Source organism: Podarcis filfolensis (assembly GCF_964270895.1).
Source record: "Podarcis filfolensis genome assembly, chromosome: 15".
NCBI lineage: Eukaryota > Metazoa > Chordata > Lepidosauria > Squamata > Lacertidae > Podarcis > Podarcis filfolensis.
In genome coordinates this window covers 11318774-11336794 of record NC_139618.1, presented here as the reverse complement: position 1 = coordinate 11336794, position 18021 = coordinate 11318774, and the positions used below count along the sequence as shown (strand labels likewise).

Sequence of the window (18021 nt, the reverse complement as noted above, 5' to 3'; positions counted from 1 at the left end):
ACATCTGAAGGCAGCCCTGTTTAGAGAAGTTTTTAATATGTAATGCTGTATTGTTTTTAATACTCGATTGGGAGCCGCCCAGAGTGGCTGGGGAAACTCAGCCAGATGGGCGGGGTATAAATAATAAATTATTATTATTATTATTCCGTGGACAGAGGCAGCGATGCTTCTGAATACCAGTTGATGGAAACTGCAGGCGAGGAGAGGGCTCTTGTGTTCGAATCCTGCTTTTGGGTTTCCCTCAGGCATCTGGTTGGCCGCAGTGAGAAGAGGTTGCTGGACTAGATGGGCCATTGTCCTGACCCAACAGGCTCGTATTAAGTTATTATGACACAAAACATGCCCATTTTGTTGCACAATGATAATAAGATTATAATACATAAAGTAAGTTGAATTGAGATAGAGGGAAGTCACACAAGTGTACCCTTATGTTCATTTCTTTTTTATTATTTCACTTTTTCTGTATATTTTCATTTTTAAGTTTGGTTAATATATACTTAGATGCGGGTGGCACTGTGGGTTAAACCACAGAGCCTAGGACTTGCCGATCAGAACGTCAGCGGTTCGAATCCCCGTGACGGGGTGAGCTTCCGTTGCTCAGTCCCTGCTCCTGCCAACCTAGCAGTTTGAAAGCACGTCAAAGTGCAAGTAGATAAATAGGTACCACTCCAACGGGAAGGTAAATGGCGTTTCCGTGCACTGCTCTGGTTCGCCAGAAACGGCTTAGTCATGCTGGCCACATGACCCAGAAGCTGTACGCCGGCTCCCTCGACCAATAAAGTGAGATGAGCGCCGCAACCCCAGAGTCGGCCACGACTGGACCTAATGGTCAGGGGTCCCTTTACCTTTACCTTTAACATATACTTATGTATAAGATAGTTTAAGAGTTGTGAAATTGTTTATTTTTTCTTCTATTCTTTTTCATGACTAATTTTTTTTTTAAAAAATTAAAATGCCCATTTCCTCTTGCTCACTATTTGCTGGGCTGCTGTGATGTGACTGAGAGGGAAGGATCAGTCCTGGAATGTTTTCTAGGGACAGGAAAGAAGACTATGAGCTGTGCTTGGGAATATGTCAGAGAGTGGACATGGCACTCCTGTTGCCTTATGTTGATATTACGGACAAACAGCTTCAGGGATTTGGGCTCTGAAGTGAAAATCACTTCCTCGCATCCACAGCCAGAAGGGTTTTGAAGTCAGAATCTTTAAGAACACATATTGAGGTTTCTATTAACCTTTATGCCGGAATCTGCTGTTTGATCGTCCCTTGTGTGTCGCAAACTCTTGTGTGAGGTTTTCCACAACAAGACAGTGATGGCTTTTATCTCTGTGACAAAAGAAAATAATTTGCATGAATTTCTGCAAAAAAAGAAGTAAGTCTTCTCCCCCTCTCTGCTTTTTGATGGCTTAAAAAAAAAAATGAATCCCATGATGAATCTTACATAAGTTTATTTTTTTCCTTATACAAGATGTGTGTGCCTGGCTACATCTCTGCATCAAAAGTGATCTTATTTTAACTAGGAAAGAGATCAGACAGGGAATAGTTTGTGTGTGTGTGTGTGTGTGTGTGTGTGTGTGTGTGTATTCACACACACATATTTTCAAAATGCTATAAATAAAAAGAGAAGCTCTTTAAATAAAAGCCCTGTTCAGGGGGACACATTTAGACTACACATGCTTGAAACCAATTAAGCTGAAATGGATTCCCCATACGCTGTTCTCACCCCCTGAAACTGTAGCTGCGTGAGAATTCTGTGATGGACTCGTAGGTTTGTAAGTCACGTGGGGCAGAGACCTCTTCCATTGTGCTTCGTAATGCACATAAAAAAATTATGTGTGTGTACATGCTTAAAATTTATATGCCATTTGGTTGTAAAAAAACCCCCAAACAAACTCAAAGTGGTTTACAAATAAGATAAAACAATGAAATTATTGATGAAAACAATTAACAACGGTTGAAAACATTTAAAAAATAAAAGCCAGCAATAGACTAAAAACATTGAAGCATGCATCAATGGTCCACCAACAGTCTACATATCTGGGCAGGCTTGCCTAGGAGAAAATGTTTTTAGTGGGCACCAAAAAGAGTACAGTACATAAGGGGCAGGGAGTTCCATAGTGTAGGTGGTGCCACACTAAAAGATTGAGTTCTTGCAAATGCAGAATGGGTATTATGGGGCATTTGTAACAGTGCCGGTTCTGCAGATTGAAGCAGTCAAGTGGATCTGTATTGGGTAAGGTGATCTTGCAGGCAAACTGGTTCCAAGTGGCTCAGCATTTTGTATACTGATAGTAACACTTTGAACTTGACTTGCTAGCAAATTGGGAAACTGTGTGGGTCTCTGTGCAACAGAGTTATATGCTGATAGGACCTCGCTCCCGTCAGCAATCGTGCTGACCAACCGCTACTTCCAGAAACTAACTGCTACTTCCAGAAACTAATTGGCAGCTGCACTCAGGCCAGAATTGGTGTTAGGTCATACCTGCAACCAGTAAATCTCCTGCGTAGAATGCTTTTGCAGCAGTCCAGAAGAAGATTTCCTGGTACTGGTATGGCAATCTCTTAAAATATTCTCACATGCTGTTTTATTACACTCCCATTGCTAAGCCGCCCTTGTGTCAGAAGGACAAGACAGAAACATGTAGACTAAATCATGATTAAATTCAAACCACCCTGGTTCTCTCTTCTCTTTCTTTCCCAGTGTTCAGCACTTTCTAAACTAAACGCTGAGGTTGCCTGCATCGCGGTCCACGATGAAAACACCTTTGTTGTCGGGACAGAAAAAGGGAGGATCTTCATGAACACGAGGAAGGAGGTCCAAGCGGATTTCAAGAAGTTCTGCAGTAAGTATTGGGTTGTCCTGCGTCTGGCAAGGATGGGGCGAGGTCAGATCCTGCTGCCTGCACACCTTAAGCTTGGGTAGAACTGGATAGGATGGTAGCAGAGCCATATTTCCTAGTCTTGGGCCTGCCCCAATCTTGTAGAATTGAGGATTGAGGTTGAATCCTGACAAGACAGAAGTACTGTTCTTGGGGGACAGGGAGCGGGCTGGTGTAGATGACTCCCCTGTCCTGAATGGGGTAACTGTGCCCCTGAAGGATCAGATGCGCAGCCTGGGAGTCATTTCGGACTCACAGCTGTCCATGGAGGTGCAGGTCAATTCTGTGTCCAGGGCAGCTGTCTACCAGCTCCATCTGGTACACAGGCTGAGACCCTACCTGCCCGCGGACTGTCTCACCAGAGTGGTGCATGCTCTGGTTATCTCCAGCTTGGACTACTGCAATGTGCTTTATGTGGGGCTAGCTTTGAAGGTGACTCGGAAACTGAAATTAATCCAGAATGCAGCAGCTAGACTGGTGACTGGGAGTGGCCGTCGAGACCATATAACACCGGTCCTGAAAGACCTCCATTGGCTCCCAGTACGTTTCCGAGCACAATTCAGAGTGTTGGTGCTGACCTTTAAAGTCCCAAACGGCCTCGGCCCAGTGTACCTGAAGGAGCGTCTCCACCCCCATCGTTCTGCCCAGACACTGAGGTCCAGCTCTGAGGGCCTTCTGGTGGTTCCTTCCCAGCGAGAAGTGAGGTTACAGGGAACCAGGCAGAGGGCCTTCTCAGTGGTGGCGCCCGCCCTGTGGAACGCCCTCCCATCAGATGTCAAGGCAATAAGCAACTATCTTACTTTTAAAAGACATCTGATGGCAGCCGTTTAGGGAAGTTTTTAATGTTTAATGCTGTATTGTGCTTTTAATATTTGGTTGGGAGCCACCCAGAGTGGCTGGGGAAACCCAGCCAGATGGGCGGGGTATAAATAGCAAATTGTTGTTGTTGTTGTTGTAGAAGAGGGGCAGGCAGATGTGAAGCTTTCAGGACACGTTTGTTCCTACTATGGCATATAAACATACAAAGGGTCCCTGCTGGATCCTGCCAGTGGACCATCCAGTCCAGCACCCTGTTCTCACAGTGGCTGGCCCGACTCCCCCAAGAAGCCTGTTACTGGAAACTGAGTGTGTTTCAGCTGTCGTTCAGCGTTAGAACATCAGCTTTTCATGCAAGTTGCAATTCTCAGCATCTCCAGGTAGGGCTGGGAATATCCTGGAGAATGAAAGAGCTTTTATGCTAGCTCGTCTTCAATGCAGTTCCCCCCCCATCATCTGTATTGTTTGGAACGTTTCAGAAAATCCCCTTCCAGAACAGATTCTGTTCCTGTAATAAGAAAACACCAGATACAATACATCACATAATTCTCGATTGCCCTCTTCTTGACACCCGTCGCACAGATCTCCTAGTTGACTCCCTTACAGCGAAAAATATCGATTGGCAAAGTGTCTGTAATCCAATATTTGTTGAGGGATGATACTACCGAAACTACCAAGATTGTTTCGGGGTACTTAGCTGAGATCTTTAAAGCTAAATCTAAAGTTGCCTGATTTATTCAATGGTGGTTATCTGGTATTTTATATATGGTATATGTTTGGATTACCAATGTGTTTGGATGACTTTGTATGATTTTATGATTTTATTGTTTTAACTTATGCCAATAAAGGATAGTTACAAGTTACAAGAATGAAAGACAAGAAAGATGGTGGCTTTGAGATTTTTGTGAATATATATATATATATATATATATATATATATATATATGCATGCTTTTCATGTGTATGACTGAGCCTCCACTCAGTTGTGATGGAATTACAGAATCCTGGCATTGTAAGAGTTAGAAGGGACCCCGTGGGTCATCTAGTCCAACCCCCTACAATGCAGGAATCTTTTGCCCAAAGTGAGGCTCAAACCCACAACCCTTAGATTAAGAGCCTCACGCTTTACTGACTGAGCTCTGTGTGGGTTTGATTTGCAGGATGCTCAGAGGGCAGGCAGGCAAGCGCTTCCTAGTTGGGCTTTTTCTGCGGGACAAAGTGGCTTAAAGCCTTGTAAACAAAAAACACATGTTTGCTTAGTTATAATCCCGAGGTTTCTGATGTGCTAGGAAAACCAGGCGGGGGCCTGCGTACTCCATGCTGGCAGAGAGTTTATGCTTAATCCCCTCAGTGGGACTGCTCAAGAACAGTTCATTCTCAGGCAAATATTAGCCTTGCTAGGCTGTCAAGGTCAACGCTGGCTTGGATTATGTGCCGAGTCTGCACCAGCTGCGAATTTCGCCCGGAGTCTAATCCATTTCTGAGCTTTCAGCATTAGCAAAGACTGCGGCCTTTTGCTTCGCTCCTGGTATGTGTTTCACACGGCCAGAAATGGAGCAAAGAGGCTGGAATTTGAGGGGCAGTTTGATTCTTAAACCATGGGTTTAAGAAATAAAATTTAAGAAAATATTTCCTTTAAAAATCTCTGCCTGATCTTCCCTTTTGCTTTTTGTCCATATTTCTCTGCCCTTTCCTTAGGGAAGGGACTGGGTCAGGGGCTGGCTGGATGAGGAAGAGTGGTGGGCATAGCTGTCAACTTTTCCCTTTTCTTGCGAGGAATCCTATTCGGAATAAGGGAATTTCCCTTAAAAAATGGGAAACATTGACAGCTATGGTGGTGGGAGCCCCCCGCCCAAGAGCCCCCCACGGACGAGACAGAAGATGACAATTTACCGTATTTTTCGTCCCATAGAACGCTCCGTTCCATAGGACGCACCTAGTTTTTTAGGGGGGAAATAAAGGAAATTTCCCCCCCAAAAGGAGATCGGAGAAACCGAACCAGGTCGAGGAACAGCGGGATGGCGGCGCTGCGCCTCCCTGCTGTCCCCCGAGCTTGTGGGGCTGGCCGATGTCTGCCTGGCGCGAGGGGCGCTCTGCTTCAGGGCGCCCCGCCCGCCGGGTGGCAGGCTGCTATCTGCAGCGTTGGGAGCCCTGCGGGGAACTCCTGCAGGGCTCCCCACACTGCGGATGTCTGTCCGGCGTGCAGGGCACTCTGCTTCAGGGCGCCCCGCCCGCCGGGCAGCAGGCTGCTATCCGCAGTGTAGGGAGCCCTGCGGGACCTCCCGCAGGGCTGCCTAGGCTGCAGGTGTGTTCCCGAAGCGGCGGGTGCTCTGCTTTCAGCGCGTCCGCCGCTCCAGGAAGCAGGCTGCTATCCGCAGCCTAGACAGCCCTGCGGGACTTCCCGCAGGGCTGCCTAGGCTGCGGATGTCTTCCTGAAGCCTGGAGAGCGAGAGGGGTTGGTGCGCACCGACCCCTCTCGCTCTCCAAGCTTCAGCGAAAGCCTGCATTCGCCCCATAGGACGCACCCAGATTTCCCCTTCATTTTTGGAGGGGAAAAAGTGCGTCCTATAGGGCGAAAAATACGGTAGATCCCAGATCTTGCTGAACAATGGGCCAGACAGGCCAGAGGAGGAGCCCTCTCCCTTGACACAGCCTTTACAGTGGTACCTCGGGTTACATACACTTCAGATTACATACGCTTCAGGTTACAGACTCCGCTAACCCAGAAATAGTGCTTCAGGTTAAGAACTTTGCTTCAGGATGAGAACAGAAATCGTGCTCCAGTGGCGCAGCCGCAGCAGGAGGCCCCATTAGCTAAAGTGGTGCTTCAGGTTGAGAACAGTTTCAGGTTAAGTACGGACCTGCGGAACGAATTAAGTTCTTAACCCAAGGTTCCACTGTATGTGCTTGCGAGGGACTCAGAGAGAGAGGCTAGAGGGGAAAGTGTGGGGCTAATGGTCAGTTTCAGCAACATCTCAGACCAACTGAAGGACTCTACTGTGTTGTCGTTTTCTGTTAATAAAAAACTAATTGCATTCCATGCCTTCTGTGCTTCCCTGCCCTGTGGTTGACCTGGGCAACGCTTGACAGCTCCTTGATAGACTGTGGCTCAGCAGTTCAATCCCTGATGTTCTCCAGGTTATGGAGCAGAGTCCTTGAGGGCGGGGCTTCGGAAGAAGGGGCGGGGCTTTAGGCAGGGACTGCATTTGGTCTGAGATGCGGTGGTGAGTCCTAGCGCCCGATTCCTGAACTTCCACCTCTCCCTCTTCCTGTTGGCAGGAGTCCAACAGAGGAAAGAGCAGGATCTGGATGGCCAGAAGAAGCCCAAGGACTTTGGCCGGACCATTCCCCGGATCTCCCCGGATCAGGGATCGGATGTTTACCTTCTCAGGAAGATGGTGGAAGAAGTCTTTGACGTGCTTTACAGTAAGAAAGAGCTTGGGATACAGTTCGGTTTGGGCTCAGTCGCTGCTGCCTTCTGCTGTAGGGTGTCTAGGTCATGTTGTCTATGGGTATCTTCTCTACTAGCGTGTCAGAGCAGGGGAGGAGGGGCTGGGTGTGGTGGGGCTTGGCAGGGTGATCTGGTGGGTCACCAGGGGGGCCAAAGGCAAGGGCTGCGAAGCAGGAAAGGTCAAGGCAAGCTGGTGGTCAGCTTACTCCAGAGGAGCCGAAAGGTGCTGTAATCCAACAACGCCAAAACTTTTCCATATTCTGCAGTACAATTCTCCAACCAAACAGTGTTTGCATTTCTTGGTAACGGTGTGGCCAAGAGATGGGGCCCAGGAGCACCTCGTGGCCCAGCTAAAATCTGAACTCTGTTTTGATCTGTGTTTGTGATTCTTCCTCTTTGCCCCAGGCGAGGCCTTAGGGAAGAGCAGTGTGGTGCAACTCCCCTACGAGAAGTTCTTGAAAGAGCCTGGCTCTCTGATGGTTGCTGGGCTGCCCGACGGGCTCACCTTCAGGAGGCCCGCCGAGTACGATGCGAAATCGCTGATGGCCATCTTGGAGCACAGCCACAGCATGTGCTTCAGGCTCAAAAGGTAAGGGGGTCCCCCCTCGTGCTCAGCTAATACTTTCAGGCCTCAAGAGCCGATCTGCAGACACTTTACGTAAGGATAAAACGGGCTGTCCTCCCATGGCTGTGTTTGGACGCCACACTAAACTGTGGTTTGTCGCAACCTTGCATTTAAGCACTAGCCTGGTAGGCATAAGTGAGCAGGAATTGCATGTAGGTAGTCAGTGTTAGAAACTCAGAAATATAAGCTAATCACCAAAAGCCACCTTAAACCTAGGTTATGGCTGGCACCATGGAATGTCTAGATGCCTTTTTTTTTTGCAATGGCACGTATTATTATTTATTTCATTTCTATACCGCTTTATACTTTAAAGGGAATTAAATCTCAAAGTGGTTTACAACACATTAAAACATCCAGTAAAATAATGCAGAATAAAACAAATGCAAGCTTCAGTATTTCAGATCCTTCTCGATGTGACATTTTGCTTTCCCCATATTTATTTACCTACTTAATTTATGGAACAGAAGTACAGTCGTACCTTGGTTCTTGAACTTATTCCGTTCTGGGAGTCTGTTCGACTCCTGAAACAGTTCGAAAACCAAGGTGCAGCTTCCAATTGGCTGCAGGAGCGTTGTTCAGGAGCAAATTTTTTTGGGAGCCAAGGCGTTGAGATCCAAGGTACAACTGTACTCTAGGAAGCCAATGTGGTTTAGTGGTTAGAGTGTCGGACTAGGACCTGGGAATGCGGGGAATTGAGAATAAGAGAGATGAGTGGGGGGGGTGCTCGTGTAATCTCACTGTACACAAGTTGTACAAGTGACAATAAAGTGTTTCAATTTCAATTTCAATTTAGCTGCAGTTTTCTCTCCTTTTCTCAGACCTCCTGAGGACTCCGCCTGGGACCCCAACCCTCCTGTCGAGGCGAGCGGCCCCGTCCAAATGTCAAAGGGGAATCGAGAGCCAGGGCTGAACCACGTGCATGCTAAGCCGGCCAACTCAGAGGCTCTTCCTGCGGTCACTACGAACAGCTTCCTGTACGGGGTGTCACTCCCCGCACAGATCGCCATGGAGATAAAGCAGGAGGGTCCTTCCGGACGGCACGGGATGAGCACAGCCAGCGAGATGCTGAGGCCCCGGCTGTCAGGAGAAGCGAAGGTGCCCTCGCCACAGGAGTTCGGTGACTGCTGTGGTAATGGCCTTAATGTTTGCTGTCCAAGGCGTGGCTGGTTAAAAGCCTACGGAAATGCCTTGGATCGGGACTAAAAACTGGGTGGGGGACCAGGAATTCTGTCCTGGTGGCTTTTGTAGCATCACAACTGCAGCTGTGTCCCCCACGATGCCTGCAAAAGGCACAGGAGCCACAGCTGAGTTGGTAGAGCATGGGACTCTTAATCGCATGAGGTGCGAGCCTCATGTTGGGCGAAAGGTTCCTGCATTGCACAGGGTTGGACTGAAGGACGCTTGTGATCCCTTCCAACTCTACAGTTCTATGATTCTAGATTGAGCTCCGTTCAGGGAAGCCAGGAAAGCTCACTTGAGGGTTTGCAGCCAAGTATTGCAACATAGGAGGGACGCGGGTGGCGCTGTGGGTTAAACCACAAAGCCTAGGACTTGCCGATCAGAAGGTCGGCGGTTCGAATCCCCGCGATGGGGTGAGCTCCCGTTACTCGGTCCCTGCTCCTGCCAACCTAGCAGTTTGAAAGCACATCAAAGTGCAAGTAGATGAATAGGTACTGCTCGAGCGGGAAGGTAAACGGCGTTTCCGTGCGCTGCTCTGGTTCTCCAGAAGCAGCTTAGTCATGCTGGCCACATGACCCGGAAGCTTTACGCCGGCTCTCTTGGCCAATAAAGCGAGATGAGCGCCACAACCCCAGAGTCGGTCACGACTGGACCTAATGGTCAGGGGTCCCTTTACCTTTACCTATTGCAACATAGGAAGCTGCCATATGCTGAGCCAGACTGTGGGTCCATTTAGCTCAACATTGTCTACACTGACTGGCAGCAGCTCTCCAGGGTTTCAGACAGGGAGTCTCCTGCCTGGGGTTGCTGTCAGGGACTGAACCCGGGGCCATCTGCCGCTGAGCTGCGGCCCTTTCCAAACGGGAAGCTGAAATGGGGAGGTGGTCTGGAATAAGCTCCAGTTTCTCCTTCTAGCAGCAAGAAGGCAGATTCCCATGCTTTAGGGAGGAGGTCACATGACTCCTTGTGCAAACACTGATATCACACCATATGACAATGGTTGCTAATAGGCAAGGATCCCATGGCTCCGTTCAAATTGGATGTGAAATACTGCCTTCCAGGTTGAGCCACCCAATACTTGTTAAAGAAGGGGGGGGCACAGATTCCCTGGCAGCTGCCAGAGGATGCTGCATGCTGGCACACAGGCCTGACTCTGAGCTGGAATAGCCTTAGCTGAAACTTACATATCAGGTTAGGATGGATGGAGTCCAGCCTTGTTTGCGCCCGACACCTTTCCATTTGTCCTTGCCATTTTGGATTTCCCCCCCCCCCAAACAAAATCTCATTTCTCATTCATTCATTCATTCATTCATTCATTTATTTCGTTTTTCCTATGTCCAGGACAGAAATCTGCTCTCCCCGGCGGTCCGCTCATCCAGAACGTACACTCCTCCAAACGCATTCTGTTCTCCATAGTACACGACAAATCAGGTACGCTTGCTGGCGCTTGCGAAACGGAGAAGGGGTTTAGGAGTGTCAGCGTGTGGGTTTTAAATCACGCCCCCCCCTTGCTTAGGAACCATAGAGCGACAAAGGTACAGCATTTGGGCAGGCCCAGATTATTGGCAGAAGCTAAACCTATTCCAGAACAATCAGAATGGCAGATTTCAGGCCTGGGGCATTATTAAGTTTATTGTTCTTGGAATTTTGTTTCTTAGGAGGGACTGCCACCTCTGCTAACTTTGCTTGCCAAGCTGGAAAGCTCCACTCCCTGCCAAATCACCCCCCCTTGCCAACCCACTCCCCCTTTAAACCTCACCCAACCCCACCCATCACGTTCCCTTCATGAAGTGGGAGCACCACACTCACAGCCTTGGCAGTGCTGCCGCTTGCCAGGCTCAAGACGGGGCAGAGCAGCGGCAACTGCAGACCCACACATGCTTGTAATGCCACTGTCACCCTGGTTCTTTCCCTGATCCAGCAGCCAGTTGCTCCTCTCGTTGTTACGTTGGGTGGTTTACAGTCACCGTTTCCATTTGCCAGCTGCAGGGTTTGCCTAAGGGAACCGTCCAGCGCCCAGGATTTGAACCCAGTGCAGCTGGCGCAATTGGAGCCTCCCACTTCCCCTCAAGCTCAGGCTTTCTCTCAGAGTGGGGAGGAACCACAAACCTTGTTCCCGAGGGCAGAGTGAGAGGGATGGGGAGCCTCTGTGCCGGAGATGCCATATGGAAACTTCTTGTTTTGTTTTTGCTAGATAAATGGGACAGTTTTATAAAAGAAACCGAGGATATCAACACCCTGAGGGAATGTGTGCAAATTCTGTTCAACAGCAGATATGGTGAGTGGATGTGAAGTGCCTGTTTTTCATCTGCGCTGCTTATGGCGCGCATATCATTATGGAGAGATTTTCTGGACTTTTCCCCCTGACTTTCTGGTGTTTTTCCCCCTTTTCTTTTTCTTATTCTCTGACGCAGCATCAGGCACCATATGCTATGTGTCCCTTCACTTAATTGCTTTCTTGGCATGGCATTTTCCAGGCCCACAGCTTCTAATTAATGCAAATGTTTCTGGGTGTGTTTTTTTTAACTCGTTTGTATCAAGTCAGTAAATGTGCATTTGGCCTGAATGGGGTCTTCTGGCCTCCTCAGTGGAAGGCCTTCATGGAGTCAAAACCAATGGGGCAACAGCCACAGAAAGCCATCTCCTATATTTGAAGTGTTTTTTTAAAAAAAATCAAAAACACCACCAAGTGGTATATAAATTTTACGGAATAAATTAAATACATAATTTTTTCGGCCTGGTGCCTTCTTGGTACCCTTTGAACTACAACTCCCATCATCCCTTGCCACTGGGTAAGTTGGCTGAGACTGGTGGGAGTTGGAGTCCCCAATGGGTGACTGGTGCTTCTCAAACTTGGGGCTCCAGCTGCTGTTGGACTCCAACTTCCATCATCCCTAGCTAGCAGGACCAGCGGCCAGGGATGATGGGAGATGTAATCCCAACAACAGTTGGGGAACCAAGTTTGAGAAACACTGACAGAGGGCACCAAGTTTGGGAAGGCTGCCTTATGTCAGTGTCCTGCTAGGACCCTGCCCATCTTTGAACTGATACTACATAAATTGCTGCCTTTATGAGTTTGGATGTATGCAGTTAGTACTGTGGTCCCCAAGAAGCTGCCCATGGGCACTGCGTTGCCTTCAGGAGCCTGCTGAGCTATCTTCCACTTCCAATATTTTCACTGAGAATGTGATGTGCCACTTTACCATATTGGCTGCCATTGAACTGAAAAGGATGGCCATAAATTAATGGATGATGACAATAATTTGTAAAGCACTTCAGAGTATTTATTGAACTCATGGCATCCCGTTGGGCACCTTAGTTTCTGAGCACAGGACATTATATTCCAACTTTCTGTTATTATGCCAATGCGACATGTTTGAAACATGGCCAGGGCTTACTGAAAGGGCAAAGCAGCATTTAACTTTCAAAAAACTTTCCCTGCAGGGAAAACTGGGTTGCAAAACTGGGTTCATGCCAGTAGCGGACCCAGTTTAGCAGTGTCTGCTGTTAAGAGTGTCCTGTCTGTTCTTACCCTTTAAAGGTTAAATGTTCTGTCACTTTCAGCTGAAGCTTTGGGGCTCGATCACATGGTCCCTGTCCCGTACCGGAAAATCGCTTGCGACCCGGAAGCGGTAGAAATCATTGGCATCCCTGACAAAATCCCATTCAAACGGCCCTGCACCTATGGAGTCCCCAAACTCAAGCGGATATTGGAAGAGAGGCACAACATCCATTTCGTCATCAAAAGGTACGTGATTGTTTTGAGAGGCTCGTGAGCAGGGGGACTGCAGAGAGCCAAGAGGTGGGCTTCACTCTGCGTGACTCAAAAGCAAGCTTTGTGAGAGGTTCTTCTTTCCCCAAAATTGCTGTTTCTCCTTTATTTTAAAACATTTATATACCATTCATCATGGAAACGTTTCCAGGTGGACTGCAAGAATATTAAACTTACAACATGTTAAACTTACAATATGTTAAAAACATATTCAGGAGGTGAAATATTTCAAATCATAGACCACCTAACAGTGGGGTGCTTCTGTGGCAACGGGGAGGCAGGAAGTCTGGGCGCTTGCAGGGGTGGGCTGCCTCTTCCTTTTCTACCGCCTGAGGCGGCTGCCTCCCCCTCCATCATGGATGGGACGGCTCTGAAGTACACCCACTGAAGTTAATGAACATTACTAACTTAAACCCATTAATTCCCGTGGATCTGTTCTGAGGAAAACTTAGTTGGATACAGACCATTGTTTTCCCAAATTGTCTGCATACTTTTGTTTATTTTATTCACACCCCTCCTCATTTAATCCTCTCAGCAACCCTGTGAGGTAGGTTTAGGCAGAGAGGCAGTGACCACCCCAAAGTCGCACCATTTGTGGCTAAACAGGGATTTGAACCCTGGCGTCTCCCAGGTCCTTGTCTGACACTCTAACCGCTCTGCCACACTGGCTGGCATCAAGGAAGGGTGCAGATAATCCAAACTTTAGTGTGCTTTCCTTTAAAATTCCACTACCAATATTGGTTCCTCACCCCTGCTATAACAAATGAACGTGGTAAAGATGGTGGCAATAATCTGATTTAGCTTATTCTTGTTTTTAATTAGTTCTGCATGGTTGGTTGGTTGGGTGTGTGTGTGTGTGTTTTAAAAAAACTGCTTTTAACCATCTGTATTGATCATTTAAACATTTTACTTTGTCATGAAAATCCCAAAGCAGCGTACTAAAAACAATCCAGAGCAGTATGTAAATTGTATCAAGCCAATAAAATGGCCGTTGTGGTGACCCCCCTAAGGCCAGAGCACAACCCACTAGTTGAAGATCCTAAATGAAATCTTGAATTATCTTTACCCACTCTCTTCCCTCCTCCTCCTCCTCCTAAAGTGTTGCCTTTTCTTTTACAGGATGTTTGATGAAAGGATCTTTACAGGTACGTTGGGCATAGTCTTTAATTTGGGGGAAGGGATGGTAGCTCAGTGAGTAGAGCGCATGCTTTGTCTCCAGACAGTCCCAGACTCAGTCCCTAGCATCTCTCAGTAAGGATGGGAAAGGCATCTATTTGAGACCCTGGCAGAGACTAGGAACCTCTCACCCTCCAGACACTGTTGGACTACAGCGCTCATCCACCATAACTATTGGCCTTGCTGACTGGGGACGGTGGCCCTCCAGTTGTTTCTGAACTATGACTGCCACCATCCCTGGCCATTGGCCATGCTTTCTGGGGCTGATGGGAATTGTATCTCAGCAACACCTGGAGGGCCATCGTTTCCCCAAACCTGCCTTAAGCTGACCAACCGCATTCTCACAGTGTCCCATTTCCAAGCCAATTCCCAGCTTCTGGTAGTTTTGGGAGGTGACCAGAATATGCTCAGCATTTGTTCACCTTACCTTCCCAAATCTGCTGGGAAGAATTTGGACCTTTCCCTCCATATTGGGGCATTTGTTGCCCAAATCTCTTTCCCACATAGCTTTTGATTTTTGATTTGATATTTCTATTTTGCTTTTCCAACAACAAACGCTGAGCTCAAGGCAGCTCACAATGATCACAAAAGCTTCAAAAAACAATAAATTATAATCACTGTGCTATCACACACAATAACATATAAATAAAGCAAACAACAACAGGTTCACCAACGTGAGTAATACAATTCAATAAAGTCATAGCAATTCAAAATATCCCTCCCCCATAATTATTAAACTAATCTGTATGAATGGCAGACTTACTGGGAAGAGACAGGGAGAGGTTGTGTCTGGCCATGGGTAATTATTGGTTCAAAACTCTGCGCCTGGAAAATATCTATTTGTTCTTCCTTACTTGCAACCAGGAAGTAAATTTACCAAAGATTCAACCAAGATAGAGCCATCCAGCCCTTCTGGGGAAATCTCTCCTGACCCGCACAGAATGGCGTTTCTTGATCTAGCAGGAACTTCACAGTCCAGTCATAGGTAAGCCTGTATCACCCCATATCAAATCATAGAGTTGGAGGGTCCTGCAAGGTTCTCTAGTTAAACCCCCTCCTTGATGGCAGGAATTCAAAGCACTTCCTCAAAAACCCAGGGTTCCCAGTTCCTGGCACAGCTGCTATATTGTAGTCATAACCAACCTTGCGCCCTCCAGATGTTGTTGAATTGCAACTCCCACCAGCCCCAGCCAGCATAACCAGTGGTCAGGAATGATGGGAGTTGTAGTCTTGCAACATCTAGAAGGCGCCAGGTTGGGAAAGCCTGGTGTCTTAGTGTCTCTAATTTGCTCCGGCCAGCATGTTTTCTCCCTGGAATGCCAGTAGAGGGGAGGAAAATGTTATGTACTGAAGTTCTCACCCTGGGCCAGCAGGGGGATACTGTAGATAGTTTTCACTCAGGTCCACAAATGCAAATAAGGGATTGAAAGTGAGGTTCAGTGATTGGATAGTTACAGAAATTGGTTACTGTTGCGTTGTAGTGGAGCTCTATATAAGCAGGCTGGCTGAACCCTTCAGTTCAGTTCTGTTCTGGCCTGTGAATAAACAAGAGCTGTTTGAAGAATCGCTGTGTCATCTGATATGTTTACCCACAACTTAACAGAAAACATGGCCGCTGCCCGAGTCAGTGACTTTGAAACCATTTTTTAAAAAATAAAACAGAGAAAAGAAAGGAAGCTTCTGCCGTGATAAGGGTGTCCTTCCCCATCACCACCCCAAAACCTATTTTGGCGTCCCCAAATTGATTCCTGAGAGACCGCCATGTCTTTCCCGGCTCCACATTTAATTCTTTAGAGGAGATTTTTCTATGGTTTTTCTCCCTGCCTTGAACTTGGGGGCATCCAATGAAGCTGTATGGTGGGAGATTCAGGACAGATGATAGAAATTATTTCTTCATGCTGTTTAAACTATGGAACTCCCTGCCACAAGAGCCAGGGACTGCCACCAGTCTGGGTGGCTTTAAAAGAGGATTTGACAAATTCACAGAGGATGAGGCTGTCTGTGGCTACTAGCCAGAATGGCTGTTTTCTTCCTCCACAGTTGGAAACATTATTCCTTACTTTGCTGGGAACCATGAGCTGTTGTGCTCATGTCTTGCTTTTGGGCTTTGCATTGTGGCTTCTGTCTGGCCAATGGAAGAACAGGATGCTGGACTAGATGAGCCTTTGGCCTGGTCCCGCTGTGCCGTTCTTATCTTCTGCCGATCTCAGACTGGTTCTTAAGGATCTGGGATGCAGCAAGTGTGATTAAATCAACAAGTCATGCCAGAGGCAGGGAAGGCAGCAAAACAGATAATAAGCTTATGAATCAATGGAGCGCTGGAATCTGATGGGTTGGGACTCAGTCCAACCATGAGCAACACCGGGTGCCATTTAAGAATGTAATCTGATTTGTCTATGATGGTGGACTTTGGGTGAATTATGAAGGTGAAATGAGCAGTGGTAACAGAGCAGTCCTATGCATGTGTGCTCAGCAGTCAGTAACATTAAGCACAATGGGGCTTTCCTCTGTGTAAGAGGGCATATGATCGCAGCCTGTGAGTTTAATCCAACAGCCCAGCAAGAAAGGAGAATCTGCTGAGAGTCTGAGGGTCCTGCTCTTGCCTCTCTCCACCAGGTCTAGGGTGGGGCCTGACAGACTACCAAACCACTGCTGCTGCCAAGCAGAGATTACAGTTAACATTCTTTTCAACTGCTTTTTATAACTGTGTTTTTAAATTTTTAAAAATTATTTTTAACTGTTTTAATTTTGGGGGGGGGTATTCGCCTGTTTCTGTTTATATTTTGATTATGTATTTTGTGTTTTTGTATTGAGAATGTATCTTGTGAACCGCCTGCAGGTATAGGGCGGTATATAAATTTAATTAACAACAACAACAACAATATCTGACTGCCAGTTTGCTTAATTTTAGGTCTCGCCCTGAAATTTAAAGCCCTAATTGACTATTTATTTCATTTTAGTTAGTTATTAAATTTGTACATCGCCCTTCATCTGTAGATCTCAGGACTGGTTCAGAGTATTAAAATGCAAGATAAAAACTACATTCCCAAATAACTGAAAGACCACCTGCTTCCTTACAGACTATGCCATATGTCCGGAATTTTCATACATAGCGAGAATACAGAATACAGCATTTGGAAGCAGTGTCCGGGTGGAAATCACTGAAATGTCCAGCAAAATCCGGACGTAGTGGCATCCCATTTCAGAAGTCTAGATTCTGGCAAATTTCCTTTTTTTAAAAATAGATTTTGTAACAACTTTGGCCAAAAAAACCCCCACAAATAAACTTTTGTGTCCGGATTTTCACTTTTTGAAATATAGCAACTCCAATACAGACCCTCCATTATGCAGAATGATGCCATGTTTGCTCCTAAGGGCGGAACAAGGTCAAACATTGTACATTTTTTAAAAAATATTGAACCTATGGAATTGCCTCTTTCTTTGTGGGCTGTTCATACCTGTTTGGTTGTACATCACATTGTATTCCCCCCCCCCCATATTAGGCACTTGATATAAATGAAATTTAACCATGATTGCTTTCCTTTGCCAGATCTGAAAAGTGCCCCATTTCTGGAGAATGTGAACCAGGTAAGCTGCAAACAGCCACTGCTCTCTTAATTAGAAACGGGAAAAGGGAGTATGATTCTCAGATCTTGCGAAGCTGTGTTGTCAGGGAACTGCTATCAGCTCAGAGGCGAGAGGTGGAAGGGCAGTTGTGTAATAGGGAAACTCCGAAGTTCTTGCGAAGCAGTTCCTCCTCTGGCGAGGAGGAAAGCCCCGCCTCCAGTGGGGAGGAGGTGCAGAGACCAGGAGATGCTAGGGAGAGCCTCAACACAGAGCCTGAGCAAAGCGAAGGGGAGGCAAGTCCCCCTTTGCCAGCACCCACTCTGCGTAGTAGGTTTTGGCGCGGAGAGGGGAGGAGAAGGATGGGGGTCACACGGCTGTTATGCTGGGGGAGGTACAAGGACTGGCCACTCTCAGATTCTGCTAGCGACTGAGCCAGGCATGAACTTGCGACGATCTTCACTGTAAATAGTTTGCACTAATAATAAAGCTGAAAAAGACACGTTGGAGTCTTGCCTGTTTGCTCTCGAGCAACCACATCACCACCTGACACGTGTGA

The 18021-nt window shown here is 47.2% G+C and overlaps 1 protein-coding gene across 7 annotated transcripts in view; it reads left to right on the top strand.

Annotated features, from left to right (window-relative positions):
• Positions 1-18021, top strand: part of GTF2IRD1 (GTF2I repeat domain containing 1) — an 84310-nt gene that overhangs the window by 44253 nt on the left and 22036 nt on the right. For all 7 annotated transcript variants that reach the window (XM_083587581.1, XM_083587579.1, XM_083587582.1 and 4 more), the window contains 10 exons: positions 2702-2843; positions 6975-7121; positions 7552-7735; positions 8590-8900; positions 10292-10381; positions 11145-11228; positions 12515-12698; positions 13842-13867; positions 14763-14883; positions 17449-17486. In XM_083587581.1, coding sequence (XP_083443707.1) covers positions 2702-2843; positions 6975-7121; positions 7552-7735; positions 8590-8900; positions 10292-10381; positions 11145-11228; positions 12515-12698; positions 13842-13867; positions 14763-14883; positions 17449-17486 — 1327 coding nt within the window. The remainder of the gene's footprint in view (positions 1-2701; positions 2844-6974; positions 7122-7551; positions 7736-8589; positions 8901-10291; positions 10382-11144; positions 11229-12514; positions 12699-13841; positions 13868-14762; positions 14884-17448; positions 17487-18021) is intronic.